The sequence below is a fragment of the Taurulus bubalis genome (genome assembly GCF_910589615.1).
Source record: "Taurulus bubalis genome assembly, chromosome: 2".
NCBI lineage: Eukaryota > Metazoa > Chordata > Actinopteri > Perciformes > Cottidae > Taurulus > Taurulus bubalis.
The window spans coordinates 36,838,392-36,857,198 of NC_136590.1; the positions used below are offsets into that span (position 1 = coordinate 36,838,392).

Genomic DNA, 18,807 nt, shown 5'->3' on the forward strand with positions numbered 1-18,807 from the left:
TTTCAGCGTTCCAATGAAGCGGCAACTAATCATGTCTTCTTGTTTCATCCTGCTCTGTTCCATAAAAAAAAAAATGCCGTTGGCCAGTTCCCAGTGCCTACTGTGACTATTTATAACGACGTTGATACGTCAAAGAGTGCTTGAGCAACACTTCAATGGCGACTCGCCGACAATGTAGCCGGTAACGCATGGCCGCTTTGTTTCTTTTGTTGCTCATAGTGTGAACCTAGCATGAGATTTATTTTTTAGATCCACATATTTTACATATGCAGTCGTACTCTCCATGAACTGTAAACAGTCTTTGATGTTTAATTCTCATTCATTCTCAGGTATTAGCATACATGAGAGGCATAAACTGGGGCTAATTTAACCATTGACCCGGACACTGTAAAGCTTTTGGTCTACATTTAACACGGTTATGAGTATTCCTTTAAACTCTGTAAACTTTTAAGGAGAAATTATTATTCCAACTCAAGACTCATCTTTAGTTCCAAAATGTTTTTAATAGTCGTCTCATTTAGATTAAACAACATTATGATAGGTTCAAAGAAATCAAATCTCAAAGCTAGATGTCAATCATGTCCATTCAGTAAAGAGACCCCTGGATATATCTTAGTAGGCACGGGGTCCAAACCACTTTTTAAATGTGAATAATTGAGTTGGTATACATACAAATACAATGTAATTACAATTATCTTTCTGAAGATCTTATAGTATTCATAAACAAACGACAAATGAATTGTTGTCTATGTTTATTCTGTACAAAGAAGCCAAGCCAAAAGAACCATGAGTTGGTTGGAGTGGGAAAACACATAATAAGCAATTCTCTTTTTATAGTAAAGCAGAAGTTATATTCCTACAATGCATTAAGCAAAATTTTAGACACGTGAAATAAAACTATAGCAAGGATACTCAAGTAGACTACAATAGATTACACAACACTACAAACTGAATGGCTAATTTCAAACAATGCCTAATTTACATTTTTGTAGCGCACTTCCTCGGCACACACCCACAGGAGTGTTGCACTACCAGATAGAAATATTTTTGCCTAACTGGTAGTTTTTTCCACGTGTGGCCTGTATTTGAGTAAAATTTCCATTCCATTGTTCTTATGATTCCACAGTAATGTGAGCGAGTTACAAGGCATTTTAAAGGAATTACAGTAAAAATACATTTCCATAATAAGCAATGTAACATGAGAAATATGTATAAAATAGCTTAATAATAATAATAATAATAATACTGCTTTTCAGCTTTTCCCAGATCTCATCTTTGTCCACCACGAGTATAATGTCACTTTGTTCCAAGAGATCAAAATAGATATCACAGAGTAAGAAAAAGCTTCCCATACAAATCCAACTGTATAAACATTATACTAATTTCTTGCTAGGTAAAGTTCCAAAAAAGCTAAAGTGGAAAATGAAATGCGCTTTTTCTTTTTGTCTGCCTTTGAAAATGATTATTATAAAATGACTCTGCAGTTAGATTTCCTATTATGAGAGAGCAAAGGCAGAATGTTGGCGGTTGTACACCTTTGGAAAAGACAGAACGAACATATTCAATCCTATTTTACCTACACATCCTAAATATAGCTTTACATTTCCAAGTTTTATGTATGTCAAGCTTCTCCACCCATCTTCCCTCAACTCCTGCCAGGCTATACCCGAGTGGTAGAGTGGGTGCTGGGCAGGCCTGCAGAGCTGTAGCCAGCAGGGAAGGTGCTGTATGGACTCATGTTGGAGAGGCCCAATAGGGAGTTGTGGATCATGGTGATGTTATTGGGGGTCATCAGAGGGATGTCGTCAGGGGAGCGGCGTTGGCTCAGTGAGTAGTCCATGCTGGGCGAGACGTGGAGAGGACTGTGAAGGGCTTCACACTGGTTAATTTGCTGGGACAGGCTCTCGTCTATAGTGGTGGTGTGGCTCACGTTGTTGCATTTGGTATCACACTGGGGACTGGGCTGCTGGGACATTTCCTGCCGACTGCGCTTGTCCTTGCGGTAGTACAGAGCGGCGAAGGCCAGGACGTTGAGGAAGAGCAGTGACGCTCCCACAGCAATGGTGACGCTGAGCTCTGTGGAGTAATCTCTCGGGTTTGGCATGATCAGAGGGCCCATCTCCCTCAGCCCTTTGCCGTCGTTGTTGGAAGTGGATACTGGGGTACGACCGGTGCTGCCCGACTTCTTACCGTTGGACTGGGTGGGCTCCAGTGGGGTGACCTTGGTGGTGGTGGAGGAGTAATGGAACATGTCATGGAGGTTGTAGAGATGGGGCACCAGGTGTTTCCAGAAGGCCACCTTGGTGGCGCGGTAGTGGTCACGGATACGAGGCTTCAGGCCAATGTGCAAGTACAGCTGGTCGTAGGGGTCGTACTTGGACCAGGCCACCTCCTCGAAGCGATTGGCCTTGGTGTGGATGAACTTGGTGTCCTGTGGCACTGGTTTGTTAGGATCCCTGCAGACACATGATAGACAGGAAATATAAATAAATGCGATGGAATAAAGCTAAACGGTAGTACTAGGGTTCGGTGATAATTCAGTATTATCAATTTTCAGAATATCATCATATTGTAATGGTAATGATCTTATCAAGATATCGATCTTGAAAAGTTTTTGTCCAAATGAATGATTCAGAACAGAAGATGTTTTTGTTTTACACACAGTTGTTTGCTTTGAGCATTAGTTTGGTTATTTAACATCTTACATTTGCCAGACAATAATGTATATCATTATTGGAAAATATCCTCAGCCCAGCCCTTGGTAAATGCATTACAAATGCAAATCAAAACAAAACAAAAGGCCTGTTTGTTAAATTGTAAAAAAAAAAGAAGAACCTCATCAACAAGTCAACACAATGTAATATCACCATCTCTCCTCAAGGGCTCAGCATTCCCTCATTCCTACACACTAAACAGCAGCCTACGATGACCTGCGCTGTGCTTCCTCCTACTGCTGGTCATCATCCACTTCTGCAGCTGTGCATTCAATATGCAGGAAGACTGAAGTAGGGCAGCAGCAGTAGAGTCCTCCACTACAGTGCAACTCACTAGCATCTCTTATCTTCACAGACACATTAACCTGTGCCTCTGTATGACACATTATAAAATAAGCTGTCAGTAGGTGCAGAAGCTGCACTTTCAACAGCATGTTTTTTAAGTGCTGAGTCACGATTGGTGCAGGTCAACTGCTGGAAAGTAAAAAACGTTCATAAGATAAAAACGTCTCCTGTCATCCTGGGAATACTTTGAAATGCCACTGCTTCTAATGATAACCCAAAGGCAGTAACTTGAAGGCGTCATACTCAAATCTATACAGTACCTTCAAGAAAGGCAACAACACTATATTGAGAATTTAAGAAACCATACATATTTCTTGACTGATTATTCCTGCCAATCCTACCTGAAAGTACAAGTCACAGTAAAGTTTGCAGAGGTTTATGGTGTACATCTTAACAACCTTCTCAAATTTTCTCTTCAACATAACCTTTTTGTAAAATATTGAGTGACTGCTTTAAACATTTATGTGAATTAAGCTGTACATTTTAAGACCTGTCACCTTCAGAAAGTCTGCCTAAAGTGATGACACTTTGTTATGTGTGTAAATAGAGGTTATAAGGAAGCTTTAAAATGGTGACAACATTGCATTTCAAAAGAATGTGCTCAATTAAGCATCACCACATTTTTTGCATTTTGTAGTGTACACAATTCTATATCCAGTGAGTGCAAATGTTATGAGTGTAAAAGTGAATTGAATAAATCTGAGCAAGGGGAGCAGACTTAATTTACAATAAGAAGTGACTAATAATGATAATGGGAATTTATAGACTTTCGAAGTTGAGGAATTCATATTAATTGATGAAAACTGTAGGAACGCGTTCCATGTGAGTGTTCTTGTGAACAAGCAACGGAGAACAGTAGATAAAGGCTGGAAGACATGGCAGTGGGAGTTCGGGCTGCACTTAATTAGTCGGCACTACTTAAGGCTGAATTTTACAGTCCTTTTAATCAGTGTGATAAAGGAAGGGCGGATGTAGCAGAAGTTAGAGGTTGAACATCTCAACACATAAAGTCTGCAGCACAAACAAAGCCAAGAACAGACCGAGAAATGAATGTAAAATGGGATACTGAATGCACTGCAAATCCTGGATTTGTTGTTACTCACCCACTCTTGGCGAAGTTGGTCCAATAAGTCATAACCACAGCGCTGAGCATGATGTCGTTCCTGGAGAAGTTACAGGGGAACAGGTCAGTTGGGCCCACCATGGGGATGCCAAACACATAAGGGACCTCATCTCCGTGCGCTGAGTCGGACCACACTGGCTTCATGAGGCTCTGGCAGTGGTGGTAGAAGGCGTAGAAGTAAGTAGGCGAGCCATAGCGGGCGTGCAGGTCAGCCGTCACCACTGAGGGCTCCACCCACTGGTGGTCGGTGAAGAGGGCCACCAAGGTCTTCCTCCTGGTCTCCGGGTTGTCTTTGTCGGCCCAGTCTGTGTACATGAATTTAATTGTCTCCCTCAGGGTGTCCTTCCCTTCCGGGTAGCCATACAGACTGTCCACAAAGTCGGACACTGCAAAGTCAAAGTCGTTGCCAGACACGCCGTCTTCCAGATCCATCACGTTCTCCACAAAGCGCAGCCCTTCTCCCTGATTGACACCCAGCATTATATCATAGTTAAGGAACTCGCCCTGCTCCATCAGGATCTCCGGGTCATCCGGGATGACATCTCCGTCAATGACAGGACCGAAAGCCACGCGGTATCGGGCAGGCTGGATGTCTTGCTCCACCAGCTCCCTTGCACTCTTCTTCTGCAGGCAAGCGACCATGTCCACAGTGTCCAGTACGTTGCAGCCGACCCTCTCGGCCAGCATGCGAGTGTACTTGACTGGCTGGTAGTTGACAGCCCAGCTGGACAGGGCTGAACCACTTTGGATGATGGCTCTGTGGAACAAACCTTGGGACACAAAATTCAGAACAAAAAGACGCAGAAGACAACAGAAGCCCAGAGAACAGTGGTTAGTATTATTTTTCAGCGCAAACCTTCAGGACATGTTTGACATGATTCCTTTTGCACAAATTGCTATTCACAACTAGAAATCCCACTAAATCCAAGGTTTGTTGACACACAGAATTTAGGTAGATAAAAGCAAACAAGCATACTTGCGATGTACTTTAAATATTAGCCAGGGAGATAAAGCATTAGAGTGAAAGAGAGTGAAAAGGCCAGATTGAGCATGGCTGATGAGAAGCTGCTCTGTAAAGCAGCTGGTGGAAGAAATTAGCTTCTAATAGAATGCTGTCCCATTCTATTGTTATTATAATGATACAAAAAAATACTTCCTTCTCTCTGTTCATCCCCTTATTTGTATCTTGTGCCGTCATTACTATATGTGGATGACAGTGAATATAAGCCAAATTAATGATCAATTTGCAGCATTGTATCAGTGAGGAGGTTTTTCGATGCCAGTTATCCGCAAACGTCCTGCAATTGTAGAATCGTTAATACTTTGTGTCTAACAAGCTGCATGGCTTCGTAGAGACTTGATACCAAGTGTGCAGTGGAGGGACTGTGCGGGGAGATGAATATTCAGTAACCCTGATCCTTCAATGTTGATACAGTAAACACAATGCTCTGTTGAATTGTTTATATGCAGTGCGTCACCTCTGTCTCTGGGGATTTTGTATCTGCCACCTAAAAATGACAAGTGATATGTATCAAGACAAAACATACTCTGCTGAGGTTAAGGCATAGCAGCCGCTTGAAAAAGAGTGCGGGACAGTGTCACTTTCTCTTGCCTTGCTGTCATTTATTTCAATTTTTTTAGGGCAGCAGCTAGTCTACTTCAAAGACAGCCGGAGGTCTTTGTGCATTCGCTGCAGCCGAGCGAGGGCATCAAATACAAAGCTCACAAAGGACAGTTGCCGCAGCCTCCCTGGCATTGACAAAAACACAGTTTGTGCCCTTGTGTTTCTGTCCAGCATCAATGCGACGGTCTGGGCAATAATACGGCAAAGATAAGAGGTTCAATTCCCTGTGGGCCAGCCATATTGAAATATGCACCTTTGATTCTTGCAAGGAGCTGTGGTGAAGTGTTTAGCGAATGGAAGGATATCCGCTAAAAAGAAAAGATTAAAACCTTTTTTTCTTGTCAGTGGAAAACAAATACCGGTTTCCTCTGGGCAATTTATACTCTATAAACAGGAATTTTAATTGAATTCCTGTTGATTTTATATTGTCATTTCAAAAATAATAGGTCGAGATAGATAGATAGATAGATAGATAGATAGATAGATAGTTAGTTATCATTCTCACACACACCTTGTCTCTGGTAAACAGTGTCTTCAATCAAGGCTTTAAAAATACAAAACACCAATGAAAAGGAAGATGGTGGACCATACACACTGTATGTAGCTGAGTCAATGAGGGTAAACAAATTGGACGCTGAAAGATGTAAATATTAGTCAGATGGAATGGTAAAAACTGATGGACACAGGTGAACATGATGGCGTGGTGAAAACTTTATAATGCCAATCGGCTTCTTTAAGAGCTTCCCATTTTAAGAGGCAAAGCTTTTAGGCTGATTAGATTGAGTAGAGGAGAACAAAGGCAATCACTTACTTACAACGAATACTCCCTTTACCCTACACAACCATATCATAACATTTCATCTCCCTGACAGACCATTTAGAGATGCACTTGAAACAAAGAACAAAATGATAAAAAAAATGATAAGATGAGAAATTAACATGATTTCAATGTTATGTTTGTGGATTTTGACATTGCTTTTTATGTGATAGCATTAATAACAGAGCAAACTAAGACGGTGGTTCTTACCTTCTGAGTGATGGGACAGAGTAAGCAGACTGACACAGGAAGCACCGATTCCAGATCCAAAAACTGTGATGCGACCCGGGTCTCCTCCAAAGTAACCAATGTTCTTACTGATCCAACGGAGAGCTTGAATCTGGTCCAGGAGTCCATAGTTTCCTTTTGCTGCCTGGTCACCAGTACTGAGGAAGCCTGAAGTACACAGAAAGACATCAGATCCAGTGCTGAAGAAGAGATCTACTGTCACAGCTTTGATCTAAAGTTGTAGCCCAGCAGGGCATCTGAGTGAGCCGACGCCGTTTCCCCTCAGGTGCAAATATTCCTTCACTCTCTCCCACAGTGTCTTGACTACTTTAGTCAACTTCTCGTAATCGTCTCCAAGGCCCTCAGGAAGTGATCAGGCTCTGCAAATCTGAATTCTCTCCTCGCTTGTCTTCATAAAATTCAATGTGCATAAATCTTTTGGCTAGCTCTCTACAAGAATTTCAGAAAACCACACAGAGGTCACCATGCTGTTACAATTGATCCTATTACTTATTCCCTTGTCTATTCTTATTTAAACAACGTACTGTTTTGAATGTTAATCACAGGGGAAACTCTTGACCTTGTGAATGCTTGTGAACGCTGCATTGCTCCATACTGTATTTTAATCATTTTTCCTTCAAGAATTTGCAAAGGCTGATGATCTTGTACAGATTAGATAGATCCATCTAAAGCGAAAATAAATGGTGTTTTCAGAATGAGTCTAAACAGCTTGTGTGAAACAAGGACAAGGACTGATAAGTATTTGCAACACTTTTCCTCTGAGGACAACATATTTATGTAAATCACAGAGATCCCCGTTGCCTATGTTCTCTGAAACTGTTTTATATTTTTCTCTCATGTCTTAGGTTATAATGGCAACACAAGTGGGAATTAATGACCATTATGTTTATTCTCCCACATTAAACTAAATACCCCATTTGAACTAGCATTAAAAAGGATCACACAGACACGTTGTCATCACCTAATATTCCAATTCTGTAGTTGAGCGTGACGACAACAACATTCCCATAACTGGCCAGCACGCTGCCGTCCATCATGTTTCCGGTGCCCTCCATATAGGAGCCTCCATGGATGTAAACCATCACAGGTCGAGCTTCTGAGTCCCTTATATCTGTAACGTCAACACACACACACAGGCTAAGCAAACAACGACGAGGCAATAGTAATGAAACACTATTATTAAAATGTTATATCAGCTTTTCAGTATGAGTAAAGACAGCTTAGAAAAGGTGCGTATAGAAGCAGTGGTATGCTTGTGGTTTGGAAGCTGTAATGACATTTAGAAAATGCATGATAAATACACTCTGACAAGGGGTGTATGAATTAAAGAGTCAAATATAATTAACAACAGATTTTACAGTGCATGTAAGCGCACGACCGAGCTTACTTTGCCTCTGTAACGTATCTGAATGTTTTGATGAGAGGAAGAAAGAGAAGAAAATCCAGTGATTTGACTTGTGGTTCGATGTCAGTGGAGAAGAATATTCTGAAATGGTGTCATTTCACAGTTCCACATATAATATGCATGCACAAGCAAAAAAAAACATGTTTCATAATGTGTAAACTTGGACTTAAAAGTACCACACAACACCGAGCTCTTGTTATCTAATAGTATGCGCTAAAATATATATATTTCCAATAAAAATAGAAAATCTACACTTCATGCTTGGACACCAATTTGTGACATTGACCAACGACTGTCTTTAAAAGAGACTGTCAGACAGATTATGCAGTCAATGTGCATGGCAGCAGAGATGTAGCTCTTACTGAAAGCTGAATTCAAGGCACGCGGTGCAGGAACAGAGAACCTATGTAATCATAAATCAGATAAAAAAAACTAAGAATTGTAACTTCATCCACCAAACTCAAGCTAAAAGAATCCATGCATCAAGACTTTGAGCTCATAAAAATACCTTCAGATATATGAGTCTCAGAGAAAGCCGCCCCCTTTTTCTTGTGTTGGCTCCCTGGGATTGAAAAAGAAGTAGAAAATTCAAAACATCATGGTTGACTGTGCCTCTTATTTTATATATGGTCCAATCAAACTGATAGAATCAGGAGACAAAAGATCCATACATTATAGGCAAAGAGAAGATTTTTCCATTTACATACAGAATATTGCACTTTTACCTGCTTTCTGAGAAAATGTAGAGGACAAATCTAGAGATGTATGACCCAATTACATTATAATCAATGTTTTTAATTCTGTTTCCATCGAGTAAACCAATTCTTGTTAGATATTTTCAGGAAATGACAGTGCATATGCGCCCACACGCATGCAGATACACACTATTTTCTTTGAGTGGTTTATTACTTGCCGTTATATTGATCATGCTGCCTCAGCTTTGACCGGAGTAATACATCTTTCTTGGTTTATTGTATCTTGCTGTACAGTTGTATTTTCATACAAATTGTCATGTCAATTCTTCAGGTTAACTGCTGCAGGATAGTTACTGAAGATATGAGGTTGAGGGTTTATTAAAGAATGACTAATACACTCTGACTTAGCAGACAACTACAGCTACAAAAACCAAAATTGAAATAGTGGAAATCTTAATGAAACACTTTTTAGTTTGGCGTGGTAAAAAGACTACTGGAGATAAATAGAAATTAAAAAAAGCAAAGGTTTCATATCAGTGAAACAAATAATAAAGTAACAGAATGTCTGAGGTGCATTTTAAATAAACAATGCCATAAATAAATAATTTATTTTTCAAAGAAATACAAAATGTATAGTACCGATGGGTTATGTTGTTTCTTTTTGCAATGTGAATGCAAGTGTGAGATTTAATTAACCTGTTTGTGTGCCAGGTGAGGAGGCCTTTCAGCAGCAGCACTCTGACCAGGAGCTTTATAAAACATTGGCTGCACCATTTTAGACAGCTACATCTTAAGCAGGCTGTTTATCTGTTGCTACGCAGCCATGGAGTGGCACGTTACATACAAAAGCTGAACACGGTCCAACTTTGAATGCTGAATGTCCTGTGTTATACTGAATGCTTGTGAGGAAGGTAATCTATTCTCAATATATTCTATTAGAAATTGTCTTTTTTCTTTACAAACAAGGAAAGCTGGCACTGCTAGCTTTACTAGATCTGCTTATTGACTCTTCGGGATTACCTTTGATGCTCAGTCATGACAAATATGCTCAAAGGCTCATCCTTTTTAAATGCTGAAAAAAATGTATTTGGTTAGGTGAGCCTGTGTGTATCCCTCCACATTCAGTGGCATCAGGGCATCACGGGTTGCCACAACTATCAATATATGAATACATTCCTGCTTATTAATGGGGACATGATTGTTGTGTCAGATGGAATATGATTGCAACAAGGGAAACAACAATGGCCAACATTCAGCTCTGGGTGGCAGCAATGAAACGAGCAGTGGTCGCACACACGCTTCATGAGGATGACAGGACGGCATAGATAATAATGATTGATATAAATGGATAGTTACTGTTGTCCATTTTACCACACTGACTCACCATCCTCTGTCGGAGCGTAGATGTTTAGATATAAACAATCCTCGCTCTGATCCTGAATGTACGTGGCTACTGTGTCCAGGTTGTAGGTGAACCATATTGGCATCATGATCTCTGGTACGGTGTTGTGGATGTTCTGAGGGCACACAGGCATGAAGTGGGTAGCATTCTTGATACCTGACCAGGAGGAGGGCTGGTCGGGGGGCATGAAGCGTTTCTCGCCCAAGGGAGGAGCAGCATAGGGGACCCCCAGATATTGATCAACGGGCCGGAGCACCTCGCTGGGAACAGGAACCCTGAGGCCTCGCAGTTTCCCAAACTGGGTGGTCACGGTCGGATAGAATTTCTGACTTGTTGCCTTGGTGAATGACCAGCAGGAACATAGTATCCACCAAAGAAGAGCACAGTGGGTGATGGTTACAGTCCCTTGCTGATGCAGCAGGTGTGCAGGCAACAGATGGTCTCTAAATGTCGCCAGCCACATGGTCTGGCCTTACACAGCTCAAATGCACAATGTAGTGTCCGCTCAGTCCCTCTAACTGACCCTCTCAAACAGACATCACCCTTCGGCTGCGACGGTTATCAAATCCAAATACACGACAGCCAGGTATGGACCGCCCCCACTTCCGTTTTTCATTGCAGTGCACACAAATCTGAAAAAAAGATGATGAGAAAGATGACAAAAATATACGTATAATTGAGTACGTTTTGATGAAATAAGTTGTATTCCTGTACCTTGGGGCTCTAGATACATACTTTTATATAAGCTTAATCAGCATGCAACATCCACTGTAATGCTTCGATGCTAATAACCTTTTGGGAAAAATTGCTGTCTTAAAGGAGCAAATTTATGCTTTGACATGTACAAATCACTGAATACTGATCTCTGTGTATCAGTGGGGGAGGGGCTAGGAGGAATCTGAAAAAAAATTCATCTGCTGTTATGTTGGATTAATGCTGCAAAAACATCTACAGATAAAAGGTGTTAAGCACCCCTTTTCTAATGTTAAAAACAGAAAAGTGAACGGCAAAGAAAGAAAGATTAATATGCATTGAAGAGAGATTAACTTGGAAAGGAATATCTGGTTTCTGATGTTGCAACCCTGTCTCCTAAAAATTACGTTCCCCCAGAACTAATACGCATTCCCAATTACGTTTGATCAGAAACGTATCTCCTCCCTGATTATGTTTGTGTTTGACGTATTACACATACGTTGATTATACACATATAGGTTGATTGAACACGTATGTTGATTATACTCATGTTTTTGTTTTATTGTTTTTATGTTTGTGTTTGACGTATTACAAATACGTTTATAATCGTGTATTTGTGTTATTGTTTTCTTGCTTTATTTAAGCATATTTTAATTTTTAAACTCTGCGGAGAAAAAAGAAAAGAGGGGCGGGGTGAGGCCAGTGACAGCCGGCCAGTGACAGCCGGCAGCACCGGGAGCCCGAGAGTCGGCCGCACCGGGAGGCGAAGATCGTTTTCCCGCCATTCTTAGGCCGGTCTTCAGACCGCTTGCACCGTCAGGCCGTCGGTAAGAGCCTCCTTCGCGCCGGCTCCGGTCTTCTCTGAGTCGGGTTGTTTGTGAATGCAGCCCAAAGTGTAACAGTACATTGTGTTTGACATATTACAAGATTTATGTAAGACCATGTTTGGATGTGGTCAGAAATGTTCTGAACACATTCATATCAGTTAGTATTTTGAAAACCGGATGTTGGGTCCCGTGACTCCTTCCGCCCGTTTGAATATTTTTTACGTCAGATTCTGCACTTGATGTGACCACAGAGATCCGAGTGTCTGCTGATGATCGCAGTGGTTTACTGCACTAAATGGAGTTTATCACACACTTTGGGCTGCATTCACAAACAACCCAACTCAGAGAAGACCGGAGCCGGCGCGAAGGAGGCTGTTACCGACGGCCTGATGGCAGCGGCCAAGCGTCTGAAGACCGAGCCCCGTTGCAAGCGGTCTGAAGACCGGCCTAACAACGGCGGGCAAACGGTCTACGCCTCCCGGTGCGGCCGACTCTCGGGCTCCCGGTGCGGCCGGCTGTCACTGGCCGGCTGTCAGTGGCCTCACCCCGCCCCTCTTTTCTTTTTCCCCCGCAGAGTTTAAAAATTATGCATATTAGTTCTGGGGGAACGTAATTTTTAGGAGACAGGGTTGGATGTTTTAGTGTTTAATATATTTCTAAAACACCAAATATCTCACATCATGAATATTTGTATATTTTTTTTGTCTTACATCAAAGCAACACTGTCAACCATTGACTTAAAGATGAATAATAGAAAAGTCCCAGAACAAACATGTCTGATGGGACCGCAAGACCCAACCCCTCCCCATATAGCAAGTAATTACAGTTTAAGTGAAGGACTTGAGGAAAGCAGCACAATAATATCAGAGGAAAAGGTTCCTTTGACTTCATATTGAGAAATGGATTTGCCTTCATCTTCTGCAATCCATTTTTTACCCACTTTCGACCAACACTAATGGTTAGTCTTTTAATAAAATGTAGGGGTTTTAATCCGCTCGAAGGCATAAATAAATTACTGTTGATTCTACATTGATTTATTTTGTTTCTAAGTGAAAAATTCCTTGATCTTGGATCTGTTAGTTACTCCATAATATTTATTTAGATACAAACATGCAATCTGTTTTTTAACCCGACTGCAGTCACCAGAGCTTCTGTGTGATGGTAGTTTGTCTTGTTAGTGCAAGTATGGACGTCTCAGTAAACAGGGGAATACACATTCACCCCTAATCACATGGGCACACTGTATTCAAATAAGGTCTCAAATCTAAGCTCAACCATGGAAAACTACAGAGCAAATTGTGCTATGCGTCTTCCAATTAACTACTTTGTTATCCAAAATGCATCTCCTCTTAGTCCTTATAGTCTGGGATAGCAGTCAGCATAATATGCTCGACATCAGGTTCTCACTGGCTCGTCAATGAGCAAGGCAAAAGCAAGCTTGTTAACCTAATCAAATCTATTGACGAGCGCTGCCTCAAGTATTGCAAAAGACTGCAGCTAAACAGCTCTCTGTCAGTCTCATGAACCTATCTATTAAGGCAGGGGAACAATTGTGTCCTCCTAATATGAGGAAACTAATTAGGTACAGATGTGGCGCATCGGCTTTTTTCTTTCCCGACAACATTTTCTTTACACCAATACACACAAATAAAGGCTGCTCACCCTCTCGTTCCCAGGTGTAATATATTTCCTGATATGGACACAATTATAATTGTCCTTTCTTTTTTTTTAAGACTGAGAATTATCAAAGTATCCCACTGGTTCATTTGAGAAATGTTGTACATCGCTGCCCTAGACCAGCTTTGTCTGTATTAATGAACACTTATGAATGTTCCTTATAGCCAGAAAAAGGACAAGACTTGTTCAAACCCCTGTTATGTGACAATGATGCACGGCTCCCAAGACATTACAATTGAAAAGATAGAGAACCTGATATTTTGTTTGTCAATCTGAGCACATCTCTATAGTTTGAAACTGACAGTGATAATAAATCATTTGTGGGTATAAATCCTCACTGTTCACAAAACCTGCTGTGAAATCGTCAATTATCAGATTATCAATTATTACGGTGAGCATCACCAATCAGACTTTGTTATTTGTCTGTAGTTTACGAAGCAGCACTGTCACTACTGGGGCTGCTCTGTGGATCAAAGGGAATGAATTCATAACATGAGCGGCATTTCCTTTCCAAGTTGACATGTATTCATGATATTAGTATCAATAGATGTGGTTATTTTGTTGCTATTTGACATTCAAACACAATTCTAATCAAAATAATCAGAAAAAAGGTAAGGTATAGGCTATACTTTTTGTTTTACTGCAGGCTGCCAAAGCAGCTGAATGCTGCCTTCAACTGGGCTGCAGAGTATTCTTTTTCCAACTTGTGGTCTGCGATGGGACAGATGTGGATAAAAGCTTTATAACTTACACCAAATGGGCCATGTAATAAAAATGAGCCATCACTCAGTCGAGTTTGATACACTGCAAGTTTTTGGGGCAATTTAGACTGGCAACATGCCCAACAACAGGAAAGGAAAGAAACATGGGTGAAATATATCTTGCCAATTAAGTGCTTGCAATAACTCAGAAAGTTCAATAATCAAGATTTTTTATGATCATAACATATTATAATAATATACCATTTAGACAGATGTTTATGCATCACAGAGGTGGTTTGGGTCAAACGTATTTTTCCACGGACCAAATCCTTTAATTGGTATAGTTACAGACCTATTAGAATGATTGCTACTCATGTTTCTCTCTGACCATTGACATCATCGACAGGCACACAATTCAACACCAATTCAACACTAATAAAATCTCTAGGACAACATCTTATCGATTAGGTTCTGGTAGCCTGGGGGCCCTAACATGAAAGCATTTGAGAAGGAACCTATATGTGAGACAACAGTGGGCTACACGGGCTCCCAATGCCCTTGTAATTCGACTGGTGTGGATCAAAACCCTCTCAGTGGATTCCCCAAATACCCCTAATTTAGCATTGCAATAAAGAGGAGCAGGGATTGACGCAGAGGAGACTACTTTATTTGGAACCTGCAGGTAGCACTCAACGTAATGGTTAGTCCTTTATAAATTAATGCAAGGACCCAGACCCACAGAAAAACACAAGCCACAGCCCAAATAAAACCGACAAAGTGCTGTAGTGTGTGTGTGTGTGTGTGTGTGTGTGTGTGTGTGTGTGTGTGTGTGTGTGTGTGTGTGTGTGTGTGTGTGTGTGTGTGTGTGTGTGTGTGTGTGTAGTGTGTGTACTGCCTCACGTTGTGACTGGGAAACGTATTTAATCTGGGTCTAGGACGGTGTAATATTAGATTAAATGGAAAAAAAGAATACTACCGAGCCAACACATTCTGTACCGCATTACATCGCTGCACGAGCTTTACATGAAACCATTCGCCGAGATGTAAGTGATCAATCTGAACAAAGATTCGTCCCACGGAAAAACACACGGCATCGTTAACACTCACCTGCTTTTCCAGAGGCTGCTGCGCGCTCCATCTCGAGATGTCCTCCTTACCATGCCCGTCGCTTTCGCTGTAAGACAATGGGGCTGCTAAGTGTGAATATATCTTTCCCGCTTTCACTATCAAACACACGGATCTTTGCTCTTATCTCCTGCTTTGCACAGTCTGTGTGCTTTGCGCATATCCGACGCCAAGGTCAGGAGCGCCACCGGTTTTAATGGAGCGCCCACCATAGAGCTCTCTACGGCGCCCACTGCCAGCGCGTTACTAGGCAACCGCCGGGTTACGCCAGTGCATTAAATTCACCCTCCAACAACCGACACAATCCCAATTTAGAAACCATTAAGTAACCACCACAACCCCGGACAGCACTCACCTACTCACACGCTTTGTGCCCGAGCAAAAGCATCCATGTACCTTTGTACGTTGTACTTACAAAATACTATGGAGTGCTTGCAAGTCCATTTGGCTGCATTTTAATTGGCATGAGCATCTTAGCACATTTTGACAACCATAGGAAAAATTGCAAACCATCCTTCAATATGTTTTCCCCCCAGGCAGTGAAATGTATTTTAAATTAGATTCATAATCAACTCATCTCCTTGTAGCAAGATCTAAACAATGAGCATTTACTAATGAAACGTCTGTTCTCCAATCACTGTGGGAATAAAAAGCACTGCTAAGAGCCTGACAATGACAGCTCTGAAGCATCAGACCCACACTTGTTTAACAAGCAGATTGTACTGGTGCTATATGGAAAGCCCTTCCCTATTAAATCCCAAAAAGGGAACTGCTTTGAGGAAAAAATGATCACAAGGAAATTAATCCAGTGCAGGAAAGCAAAAGTGTCTATCTCTATTAAACATCTAAGAATCTGAAAAGAACTGGAATCATTGTGTTGTTGCTGTTGCTTCTTGCGCTCCTAGATTGTAATATAAAGTATATTTATTTATTTATGGATTTTAGCTCATCTGTTGCATTCTTAAATTGAACTTGAAATCAACATGTGAAAGTCACACAGAAACTTGCCCCAACCAGACAGAAATCTCCTAACATATACTCTGAGGTCCAGACAGTTGCTGACGGAGCAAAGATTTTTTTTCTCACATACGCTTTTTGTATAATACCCAGTGGCGATAGCTGAAATGCTGTGATTTGAGCTGAGGCATCATCTTTACAAGAGACGCTGCCTTGTGATGTTGTTCCAAGCTGGGTTACCAAAGCAAGGAACGATTTAACAGAGAAAAATAGCCCACATGTTGTCTCGTGACGCTCATTCAGGAAACAAGCTCTGTTTTGTTTTCTAAAACGTACATTACTTCTGCAAATGCGTGGAGATTATTAGCTTCCTCTAAGCAAGTTAGTCTTATAGGATAATGCCTTCCAGGTCACCTGTGGTTTCAGTAGGGCGTTTATGATTCCACTACGCTTTTAATGAGGGCATATTTCTGTGTGTGTACTGGACCTACCAGTATTACCCTTGTGGCATGTAAAGAGTTCAACAAGCACTTTTTGAAAGGAAGACATTTTAATTAAAGACACAACTTCCAGTCCAGATATTTGCAGTCATGGACAGTTTCCCCACTTGAACCCCACAAGTGTGGGCTGAGTCAGCTTGATTGTAGGGACAAAGACGTTGCAGTTTCCGTGGCCATGGTGTGCCAGGATATCCATTGTTCTTAAGTGAAGAATAAGATAAATATTGACTTTTAGTTGTCCTCAAAGATGTTCTACTGACATGGCCTCTGTGGTCATGAGCACTGTTACAAGTGGCCAACATTTTTGCATTTTTGTTGACAATTCACAAACTGTTCTCAATTTGAGCTCTGTCTTTATAAAAATGCTCTTTTTATCTGCCATATGTTTTAAGGTCCACCTTGATTAGCTCCTATATTGTTCAAAGCAATTGAGCTGCATCTTAATTCTGCCCTCTCTCTGGAAAGGGTTAGTAATATTGTTTGTTTTCTGGATTCCCGGCTCCGATGCATCTTTTCCTCCGCTTTGTTCTACAGGATTGCTGCAGTGTCTTTCGAGTGCTGAGAGGATGCAATATATGCCCAAATAATACACAGCACTCCCACTGTTTTCCTCCAACAATCACTTCACTACATTACAAGGTGCACAGTCTTTCATGCTGCCATCAGTTGTCTGTCTTGGCAATGCACCTGTATTTTTATACAGCTTTTGTTATTTGTTGAGGTATTTATGTAGCCAACCTCTCTATCCTTTTATTTATTTTGTGTTATTGTTTTGTCAGGTTGTATCGATATATATGACCATTTACGTAAACATAATCAAACTGAAATGTGTCTTTGTCACCATAAATAGATTAGATTATAATATATGAAACTTTAATGAACCCTAGGGGGAATGTGGATCGTGGCAACTGTGGAGAGGAGGATACTAAGAGCAAAGAGAAGTGCCTTAGTCTTATGCTGATGATTTTAAAGTTGGAGGTAACATATTTATAGATGCACCTTAAACCACATATTCAGTTACATAACCAAATTATCACCAATTACCATTCAAAGCTGCACTTATTCGCTGCCCCACATGCTCCCTTTTCTGCAGGACTGGAATATTAAGCATAAATGGTCAGGTTGTTAGATACCCCTGGGTGTTCATGAGGTGACGGAGTCCTGAGCAAAGAAGGAATGGCTTACTTTCAATAACTTAATTTGGTGCAATTACAGAGTCTCTTTCCCACTAATCCTCACACTAATATATCTCAGTGAAAAGCATCATGGAACCACCTTCAGAAGAATAAACTGCTACATTCCAGATTATTCATTTACATTTAGATATGTGTGAAATTATAACCATCAGATACCTCCTATTGTAGAATACCGTGTGTCAATCAAACTCATATGCTCCACCCCTGTGCAACAATACTCTGTGTCGTGGACTTTTGTGTCCTGAATTAGGTCTGTCAGGTAAGCTGTTACTCTGGTTATGTAGTGGATTTGACACGGCCCCCGAAAACTGAGCGACAGGCGATATGTATATGATGAAGGACAACGCAGGATTCTTGTGGCGAAAAATGGGCAGCCTGAGAGAAATAACAAGCCTGTAAGACAATACTCAGGGAATCGCAGCTAATATTGGCTTTCCTCTCTCCCATGATGCACTGCGCGTTTGTAATGTCTGTCAGTTCAGTTATATTCGATAAGTTATTTCATTGCCATTAAGTTCAGAGACATGGTATTTGCCGGGATACTTCAGGTGTTTGCAGTTTAACTGACGTGTAAATTGAGCATCAAAAGTTTGCTCGCGGAAATAGCCCAAGTTACCGTTGTAACTAAGGCAACCACGATCAACTTGTTTCGCGGGAGAATTAACCTAAAATAGCACCTAAGAGCACTAAAGTGCACCATAGTGCGGCTTGTCTGATTAGCAAGGTTTGACTTTCAGTGACAGCTGATCTCTTGAAC

General features: G+C 41.1%; 1 protein-coding gene across 6 annotated transcripts; it reads right to left on the reverse strand.

Annotated features, from left to right (window-relative positions):
- Positions 1 to 1,660: 1,660 nt before the first annotated feature.
- Positions 1,661 to 10,837, reverse strand: LOC306733281 (neuroligin-3-like; the record flags this gene model as incomplete). Of its 6 annotated transcripts, XM_079214492.1 has the most annotated exons (6): positions 1,661 to 2,456; positions 4,163 to 4,952; positions 6,834 to 7,019; positions 7,834 to 7,983; positions 8,786 to 8,839; positions 10,357 to 10,837. In XM_079214492.1, the coding sequence occupies 6 exons, from the start codon at positions 10,835 to 10,837 to the stop codon at positions 1,661 to 1,663; spliced, it is 2,457 nt and encodes an 818-aa protein (XP_079070618.1). The 6 variants fall into 6 exon arrangements, with proteins under 6 accessions (XP_079070618.1, XP_079070622.1, XP_079070621.1 ...); XM_079214496.1 differs by lacking the exon at positions 8,786 to 8,839; XM_079214495.1 differs by lacking the exon at positions 8,786 to 8,839 and having other exon boundaries at positions 7,834 to 7,976; positions 10,347 to 10,837.
- Positions 10,838 to 18,807: the final 7,970 nt, after the last annotated feature.